The sequence below is a fragment of the Pholcus phalangioides genome, unplaced genomic scaffold (assembly GCF_987345545.1).
Source record: "Pholcus phalangioides strain wild (caught in Gottingen) unplaced genomic scaffold, Ppha-v1.0 ptg000024l_1, whole genome shotgun sequence".
In the NCBI taxonomy this organism is placed as follows: domain Eukaryota; kingdom Metazoa; phylum Arthropoda; class Arachnida; order Araneae; family Pholcidae; genus Pholcus; species Pholcus phalangioides.
Window position 1 is genome coordinate 22,365,999 of NW_028301616.1, and position 10,532 is coordinate 22,376,530.

Consider the following 10,532-nt stretch of genomic DNA (forward strand, 5'->3'; position numbering starts at 1 on the left):
TTGGTGTATATAAGTTATGGCTCCCACAAGCGAGAGGCTCACAGAATTACAGTAATTTTCTGTTTTTTCATGCTATAAATTCACCGGAGAAAGGTCAGTGAAAAGTTTGGTTTGGGGATAAGCTTGGAGGATAAAGATTTTAGCCTAGGGGCCCTGCCCAAGGATGTGTGGGGGGGGGGGCACGATATGTGTTCATGTCGATTCGTATCCGTGGATGACGTTTAATCGAGGCTCGATCGATTGGCCTAATTGTGGAAGGGTTTGAATTTTCAACGTGTTTACGCAACAGGTCGATTGCCATCAGTCTGACTTTCGTCATCATAGTTCATGAAGTGGGGGGGGGGGGAGGGTAGGGGATTTGGAAAACTTTAAATATGTTATTCAAGTGGGACAAGGGGTCCTATGTGCATTTCCAACCCATCTCATTAAATCCATCGCAGTAAATTGCAATATAGCGATATGGCCAGAGTTGGTGTTTGGTGAAGCAGTAATAATACTGTGTGTGTTACCCGGTGCCTCAACATTTTTTGCGCCCGAGTGGCGCGGATAAGATGCTCGTCTTCAACTATAAAGGTCATTGGCGTACGCGTACCTCCTCCCAAGAAGAGATTATAGTGTTATTTTGCCGGGAAAAAACGTAAAATCCCCCTCCCCCTCCTTGACAAGAAAAAAAAAAAAATTTAACTCCCCCCCCCCCCCCTTGAGAAAATTCTGCGTACGCCTATGATAAAGGTTACCATCAAGATCCGCGGGTTCGCATCCGGGCAAGAACATCAGGAACAAGTTCTTTACCTACCGGGCGTAGAGCGACACCGATAGATGGCACACCTTCATTTCCCATCCAACTCTACTAGTTGGAAATTGCCGTATATATGACCGGAGTTTTGGTGTGCGGTAAAGTAGTAGTCCTATGTACAAATTATGTGCTATTTGGTTAAGGAGTTATTAAGAGCCATACAAAAAAAAAACGTGTACCAGAAAGAGAGAATGTTTTTGCTAACATCCTTCTGTTGTGGATTAAAACACTATTACTGAATTGATGCATATTATAGAAATATACTTATTGGAAAACTTAATGTTATGAAATAATATTTGAATAAAAAATTTATCACAGTTTATCTCAAATATAGCGAAATCTGGTCCAGTCAAATATCGGTGGAAATTTTTCAAAATTATTTTGTTAAGGTGAACAAATTTTGATCCCCTTTCTCGAAAGTTCAGTTTGGGTTTTTGTGCGCGAAAAGATAAATGTATTTCGTTTTTTAGCGTCATATCTATCTTTGAATTCAAAAATATTTTCTTGATTTTACGCTGGTGGGTAATTTTGATGACATCTTCTCACTTTCTATCATTTCCTTCATACACAAAAAATATTAATTTCTCAAAAATTTATTGATAAGCTTGATTATTTTGACACTTATAACAAAAATCGGATGCAGTGAAATATTGTTCTGCAGCAAACTTGTTCTAACGATATCGTAGCTTCCGCGGAATTTTGTCGTTACAACCGAGTTGCCGTTACAACCAAGGTTGATGTTTCCAAGACCTTTTAAGTGTGAAAAATATAATCAGGTGCAATCAAATAGTGTACATGAAGTTGCTAATTTATTATAATTTAAGGTGACTGGTCAGGAAAAGTACGAGAAATAGAATTCATAATCACATGGGACATCGTCAGTTCTTGCTAAAAAGGTTGTCAATAATCGACCAAATCGCCAATTATTTTTTTATAAATAACTATTAGTGAGAAATGCAGTGTGCTACAGCAGGTCTGCAGCGATTTAAAATTTATTTCACGGAAAAAAAGTTGAATACGACGAGGGCTGTCTTACAACATCACCGGTCCACTGCCAAAGTGGTTTTTCTGATGCCCCCCCCACCTGGCTAGAAATACCTGCGACCCAATTTACATGCTCAGTGTCGAAAATTTGACCAGATCTCATTTCACATGAGGCCTTTTCTACACTTGAGGCCTTCAGGGCTGTGAGAGGGTGGGTCCATGCGTCATGACGGCAATGAAAACACGGCAAATATGTGAGATTAATAATAGATATTTACAGTCATAATTAAAAGCAACAGGCCTACAACGGTATACTATTCAATCATTACACTTCATGCATAGTTAGAAAAACTGATGGCAGATGGCAGCGCGACACATAACAACCATTACACAGAAACAAACTTGCTGGTAGGTTCACTACATACACACACCACACATTCCAACATGTACCAATGTCTTTGAAGTTCCGCAGAGGAATATAGATGAGGTTCATGTCTTAGTTTAGTAGTAGTCATAATTACCATAATATATAATCTATAAATTATATGCGAATTATCTTCATCCCCAATTTCAGTAAGGGTTATAGATTAAAGTATAGTTCCCAAACTTTTTGGTAAATCATCGGGGGGGGGGGGGTTGCTGATGCTGTGGATCCTCTGAGATACCCACAGCTTCTATCGCCTCCCTGACTGTTCCGTCGCCCTCCCCGAGGTTGGTGGGGGGGGGGTGATAATTGCCTAACTTGTTCTAACGATATCGTAGCTTCCGCGGAATTTTGTCGCTTGCCTTTTTATTTCTCAAATAAGAAAGGCAAGAAGATCAAAATTTCGAAATTTTCTGGTTGTTTTTTACACTTTATCACAAGATTGTCATTACAACCGAGATTATTACAACCTAGTTCAACTGTATTTCGTATTCCTTGTTCATTACGTTTCGAATGTAGGAGACAGTGCTGGACAAATCTGTTGTCCGACATGCCCGTGGGCATGAACAAAAATTTTGACCGGACACGCATTTTTGTAAATGCCTATTCGTTCACTTCGTTTTTTTTTTTTTCGGATCTGCGATATTTATGAATTTATAACTAAAACGGAGCATTAATTTTTATTCCCCGTGTGTTTACTGGAAACGAACTCCATATGCACAGAAATGAAGATTGTCAAAAACGCAGTATTTTCTATGGTATGTGTAGAATTCCGTGAAATAACTAAAAATTATCTCGGATGAAACTTCTTCGGATCACTTTTACCATCTTTATCAACTAACTGTCTCATATAGTGAAACCTGTACGAAACGGAAGGTCAAAAGTGACTGAAATATTATTCCGTTTTAGACAGATTTCCGTTTCATAAAAGTACTAACCATGGAACAGACTATATTTTGATTACGTTTTGAACAGGTTTCCGTCTCATACAGTGTCCGTCTTAGACGGGTTGCACTGTATTAAAATAGGAAAAGTAGGGATGGACGACGTCCTCACTTGCTGTTCGAGTAAGGATAATCTGTCTAATAATTTAGATGGAGGGTTGACGAGATCAGAGTGTGTGGGGCAAACGTCCTGTCTTTTTGAAACTGAGGTTAGGGCACAATTGACTCATTTTCTTGAAAACGGGTTCAGCGTGGGGGGGGGGGGGCAATCGATCTAGACCTATTTGAAACAGATTTTTGAACTTCTCCTGTGTGGAATTTATACCCATCATAAAGCGCACTACGCAGCTTCAACCCGCAGCTCAGAATCACGTAGTGCGGCCGGTGTGTGGATTCGACTTAACCTACTCCGCGAGCCGATTCCTATGCTTATGTGAGTAAATGCGAAATCTCGCACCCAAATGTTGACTTAAAATGGTGTGCATTGGGGGCAGATCCAATGCTCAAAGTCTCTTGTGTGTGACACTGCAAAATTGTATCAATAAATACAGGGTAATTCAGAACTCATGAAAAAACTTCAAGGAGTGATAAAACACATCTAAACAAGCACTTTTCGTTGTACAATTCAATGTAGTAACGTAAGCGTTTACCCACTAGGGGGCGTTTTGATTGAACGTATGATTGAAGTGATGGTTTTGCCGCTTACCGTTATTTCTGTCGTGGATTGCAAAAGAGAATGGCTTATTAATGATAATAATATAGACTCGACTCGACTCGACTGAGCAGGACTAATTAATAATCGCAGCTATGTGTTTTCTTTTTTTTTTCTTTTGAATTTCGCCTGTCCTAATTTCCTTCCTTTTTCCTCTTTTTCTTTTTTTCTTTTTGTTTTTACTTCTAGAGGGGACCTTCTTGCATCACTCTCTGCAAAACCAACACCATCACACCACCACCACCACCAACAACAACGTCCAGCACGACCCATGCAGGCCACCGCCACCACCAGCCCCCCGGGTACCCTTCCTGTCGACTCCCATCAGCAGCAGGACCTACGCGGGACATCACCAGCAACACCATCACCATCACCACCACCACCATCAACAACACCCTCAGTCTCTGGGCGATGCCGTGACCTCGCCACCGGACATGGTAGTGGTCGGTGCACCTCCTCCAGCGGATTTCGTGATGGACGAGGACGAGGAAGTCGGTCGGGACGTGGACGACGACGACGATGACGACGACGTACTCGCCGGCGGGACTGACCAGAAGCCCAAGATATGGTCGTTGGCCGACACGGCAACCAACAAAGCTGTCCAGAACCCGGTATTTGCCGGGACGTATCAGAACTTTCCGGATTGGACTGGTGCAGTGAGTGGCGAGAGTTCGGCGAGCTATGGCAGTTCTGTTGCCCTCCATGGCTTCGTGGCTTCATCTTCGTCGGCTTGTTACGGGTACGGTCCTCAAGGACTCAGCGTCATGTCTCTGCAGACTGACACTCCTCCTCAAACTCCCCCTAACATGAAAATATCTCTTCAACAACAGCAACAACAACTCTCTCTCGCTGCTTCTTCTTCTGCTATTACTACTTCATCTTCTTGCGTTGTACCTTCTTCTTCTTCTCCTCCTCCTCCTCCCCCCTCATCTTCGACGGCATCTTTTGCTGGTAACCAGCAGCAGCAGCAGCATCAATCGTCACAGCATAACATGCATCTAGGATCAGCAAGCAGTTCCTCGACTCTGCAGTCTAGGCTTTGTTGCAGTAACGTCCAGTTTGAAGAACAGTCAGGTGAGTAAGAGCCATTGCTCGACCGTGGCTATATAAAAAAAAAATGAGAATGCGGCTGGCTTGGCGACAGTGCCGTCTTAAGGCATGGGCCCACCCGGGCACGGCCCGGGGGCCTCAAGAGAAGACGGGTCTCACAAAAATGAGACCTGGTTGAAATTTTTGAGAATTTGTTTGGTAAAGGGGCTCAGAAAAATCAATTGGCCTGGGGGCCCATGATACTCTTAAGACGGCCCTGCTTGGCGATTCTAAATTGGGCGAGAGGGAATATTAACACAACTGTAGAAATTATATGGTGGAGTAGAATTTCTCAATCCCGAAATTTCTTCTCAAAGTAATAATATCATCATCAAAAGGGTGAATTTCACTTTTAAATCCAACATCTATCCATATGCTACCCCGTTTGATGCAGGAACATATTGGAAAAATTTGGATGCCTTCGGATAAGGAACAACAACATAATTATTACCAAACTCACCATAAAGTGCGCAAAGGTAGGACGGAATTAATTTGCCACTGCAAAAGTCACAATAAACTTGAATTAATTCCACTAATAAATAAAAAATGGCAAATATGTGAGTTGAATATTTATACGTATATTTATTGAAACGAGTCTATTGACCGAAATTATTGATATGCGTATATTTATAGTCAAAATTATCATAATTTTCCAGTATTGAAAATTATTTTCATTCACGATTTCAGCAAAAATATTACAAATTCATGTAAGCTTCATCATACACTGAAAATCCTATGTATAAAGACACCCTCTATAACAATAACCGCCTATATACATATAATGATATTACTCTATTTTTACTCCGATACACTTTTCACAGCCATGATGTGAAAAGTGTGAAAAATATTCTATTTATAATGATACTTTTATCCGGTCCCTTGTGTATCGTTATACAAGCATTTTCAGTGACACTAATTATCCCCAGGCTACATCACCAACATCACCATTGACAGTATTGCTATCTTGATATTGATCCAGGTCAGGTCATTTTTCATCAAGAGTACCTTAATGATAAAATAGCGTGACCTATTACCTCGTTGCGTATTTCGTCTGTTGTCGCCTAGTATTTATTTGTAATGTAACTGAATAAAAAGTTAATTCAGAATAAAGAATTCATTCAGTTCATCAAGTGAAGTGAAAAACTGAAATTTTTCATTAACCTAATCTTGTATTTTAAAATCAAATTTAAAAAAAAAAATAATTTATAAATGAAATTTTTATGAATGAATCTCAAATACAGTCGGCCCCACTCAATCGGATATCAACGATTCCAGCACACAATATCCGATCAAGCGGCGGTATCCGATTATGCGAAGGACAATTCAATTGCCATTTTACAACGTTAGTATAACTTGTATATTGAAAAGTGATGGAGGATCAATATTTATTAATAAAGCTTCTCGGATAAATCAGACATCAAAACTGAAAATTGTGTTTAGCATTTATTATTAAATTAATTACATTAATTTTATTATAATAATTATACAATGATCACAATACCTAAGAGATTTTTACTTTTCTTAAAACAAGTTAACACCCTCTATTGGCTCAACAGAGAGCAAAAATGAAATAATTAAATGCACTTGGAGGTATTGTATGCCCATAATGAGTTGGCCTCTGACCTTTAAGCGCGAAGGGAGGGTTCATTTTCCAAGGAGAGGTGAAACAGGGGGAAAAAAACCTCACTAAAAAATAGTGCAAGAGATGCCAACGGTAAATACCAACCTGCTCCTTTTCCCTGCGATCTTTTTTACCGAAAGAAGCTAAATGGAATCGCCCATCGTGACGTTTCATGACGTAGCCAGAGGCCAACTCAGCGTGGGTGTACAATATGCAAGGAGGAATAATACACCTACTCTCAAATGTATTTATCTTAACCTCGTGTAACATATTTTCCACTAATTCCAATTGTTTCATTTAAATAAAAACGTTATGTATGTGTATAGCGGTTGATGTGTATTAACAGTTGACGTGTGAAGCGTATTATTAGATCGAGCGGGAAGAAAAACCGTTGAAATTATCATATTATAAGCGGGGAAACTTAACATGGTCTCTATGGGATAAATTTTGTTGCCGGAGGATTTTATCCCATTAAACGGGGCCAACTGTATTTTTTCCTCATTTGATGGATTATTTTCCTTTAATTTTCAATCAATTTTTATTCAATTACATTGATGCCATGCCATTTTATCAGGCACGCAAGGTTTTTTTCGTCGCATTTCTTTCTTAATATAGTTGAAATTTTTCAATATACTGTATATATATATTGGAGATAACATCGCGTGGCCATATGCAATCGAAAAAATGTGTATTAAATATGTCAGTGGCTAAAATAATGCTTGTAATGATATTTCTACCGGATCATAGTTTTTTTTTTTTTGGGCCTCGTGACCATGCTAAAAGGTATGAGACAACTGAAAAAATATTTTTCGACCTGTATCTGTCCATCATTTCAGAACAAATTTCGATAGAAATTAATAAAATAATTATAACGGCGGCAAAATTGTAATTCTTGCCAAAATGCTGTCTTGGACCAAACACATATTAAAAAGATTAATACACTGACTTTCAACGTAGTATTATTGACAATATGACTCATGAATGTTATTTTTCGATTCCACAGTCGAGAAGAAGCCGACCTGCGACGTGTTTGTAGCAAGTGCATTAGTCCCATTCGCCCATCAACCAGTTGGTGCATCAGCAGCCGGTGCGAGTCCTCAATGCGTCCAAGAAGAATACTCTTCGGCAGCACTTCATTACAGAGAGCCGCACCAATAAAATTTCATCTCCAATCACACACGCATGGTATATATTTTACGTATATGTATACATAACACTAGGTGCCTATCTCTTGTGGAGGAAGCTGAAGGAAACGAACACGAGCCACACACACACACGTAAAACGTGGAAAAGAATAAGGAAGTGGAATCGCGCACCTCATCACAAAACTCTTGCTTTTGCACGGCACAGATGCGCGCACGAGCAGCAACCGTGGGGGTTATTATAATAATAATTATTTTTTTTCGCTTCAGAAATGCTTACACTAAATCAGTTCACTTCATAAAACACTATTCGGCAATAATTAGAATGTGCTGCCGGAAAATTCCGCGGCCTATTTTGCCAGTGTGAGTGTGTATATGTGCTGTAATAATATATATGTATGCGTCCCGGTGGGGAATTCACCGGGCAACACTGGATTAAATGCACGAAGCTCGAACGTGAGACACGCGCATGTAATGACTAAATTAATTGGTGCAATCACACGAGCCCCGATTATACGAAATTCACGCCTTTCATGCCTTAGCTTAAACTGCACTTGGCTCGATCAGAGCGGACAGACAATGTTACTGATGTCACGCGTTTACGTAAATACATTGGAGCAGTTCTCTTTATAACATCATTATTATTATTATCATTTGTACAGTTTGATTGAATTCCGAGTGGTAGTACATGTTTGCTATTTTCGAAGCGATATTTCTAGTATAATAAAAACATATATTATCATTTGTTATTACGAATGATGTTGTTTTATGTTTATGTATTATCCAGTGTATGATTAAGATAATCGATATTTGAGGAAAAAATGTTCAGTTTCACATGATTTGGAACGAATTTATTGTTGATTTATATATAAAAAAACATAATGTATGTTGAAAGCTTTAAAATTCAGGGTTTCTTTCCCGTGATGTTTACGGTGGAAATATATGCAACAGCTTGTAATATTTTTTAATTTATCCCTTTCAGACCCGAGCATTAACTTTTTTGGAATTTTTAAGATGTTTTTGCATTTTTGACACAAAAAATACATTAAAAACATAAATGTCAGCAAATTATTTTTTCTTTCAAAAATTGTCAATTTTCTTTATTTATATTCATTTTTTTAAAGAAATAACTCACTTCGTTCAATTTTTTTTCATCCAAGATGATGTGAGTATATTCATCTTTACATGCAATTTTTTCCAGAATTTTATTGCTAAATTTAATGTAATAAACCACACTTCGCCTGGAGGCACTTTTTCTCCTGCAAGCCATTTCATAAAACCCCTGAAAGTTCAATTTCAAGTGCTGCCCTTTGATGAACGCCCCAAAGTTCATATTCATCAAATTTCTAAATCAAAAGACACAATCCTTTAACTCCTTGAGGTTGAAAAAAAATTCTACAGTGAGAATAAAAGCACACACAATCCGCACATTTGTGCATGCAGGGTCTGAAAGGGATATGGTCATTTTTTTAGGTCCCCCTTCAGAAGTCACTGATAACCATTGTCTTGAAAGTCCCTTTTTCGATGCAATGGTCATGTTCGTTGCCTTCGATAGCGAATGGTTATTTTTCTGAAGACTATTCTCTCGTAACTGACTGTTGAAATCAAAGAAAGCCAGAACTATCACTGATTATTAAAGGCATTGCGATTGCTTTTCTAACACCCTCAACCAGTCGGCGATAATTTTAGCCTTTTCGTTTCTACCATGATGAAGGACCGTCTTTACGAGTTCGATAGCGGATCTTCTTCAATTTTGAGATAATTTTCAACTTCCGTAAAAGATGTGTATTTTAACATTGAAGAATTAAATTAAACTGTCAATATCAAATGAAGGAAAATATTGAATATATAACGCAATAATGAAAAACACTGAGAAGAAATTTAAAAAAAATCAACCGATATTTGAAGTGTGGTTTCTCTCCCTGTGTTTCCCATTCGGGGTCCGGGAAACATCTGGTTGGAACATCAGTGAAAATGCGGTCGGATGAATGATCACATTAACCTTTTCTGACTTCAGCGGTCAATTACAGATGATCACCTGAGCATTGTCATAAGAGTAAATAATTATTTTATCATTCCTATGCCTTCACCAGTTTCTAATTACTAGGGCATGATCGTTTATACTCTCTCTGCTTTCGTCAGTGGTCGATCACTATAGCAGTCAATCATCTCACTTCATCTTTCTTTGCTTTCAACAGCCAATGATCACTTTACCCTTTTTGCCTTCACAGCCGACGGCCATGTTATTTTTGTCTTGAATAGCCGACGACCATTCTATCTTTGCCATTGTCTTCAACAGCCGAAGATCGCTGTATAGTATCTTTCTTTGTCTTTAACAGCAGATGATCATTTTTTTCTTTGTCTTCAACAGCCGAAGATTGCCATACAGTATATCTTTCTTCGTCTTTAACAGCAGACTATCACTTTGTCTTCAACAGCCGATATTCGCTTTAGCTTTTATTGCTTTTAATAATTTGTGATCAGTGTTTTTTGCTTTCAACTGTTTATGATCATTTTTTATTTACCCAACGGGTATCTCCCCGCAGATTGAGAACAAAGTTGTCTATTCTACTCTATAGTTTAAATTTCCATTATGATCACCTTTATCGTGTTACGAGCATCAACATTTTTTCAATGGCAACACTAGAATTTCTTTCTTTTTTTTCACCCCTTAACATTGTGAATGATCGTAGCTTTCTTTGGCAACTCACATTGATTATTTTGATCATCACTCCATGGAAAATAAACTATTAGATATTCTTAAAAAGTCAGTGGTCATTTTCGCCCGACTTCACTTTTCTTATACTTATATAAAACCTC

The 10,532-nt window shown here is 38.5% G+C and overlaps 1 protein-coding gene across 1 annotated transcript in view; it reads left to right on the forward strand.

Moving 5' to 3' along the window:
• Nucleotides 1-8,769, forward strand: part of LOC149068997 (uncharacterized) — a 98,529-nt gene extending 89,760 nt beyond the window's left edge. Inside the window, exons 5-6 of the mRNA XM_089250691.1 lie at nucleotides 4,050-4,934; nucleotides 7,574-8,769. Of these exons, the coding sequence (XP_089106817.1) occupies nucleotides 4,050-4,934; nucleotides 7,574-7,728 (1,040 nt within the window). The 3' untranslated portion in view covers nucleotides 7,729-8,769. The remainder of the gene's footprint in view (nucleotides 1-4,049; nucleotides 4,935-7,573) is intronic.
• The last annotated feature ends 1,763 nt before the right edge of the window (nucleotides 8,770-10,532 follow it).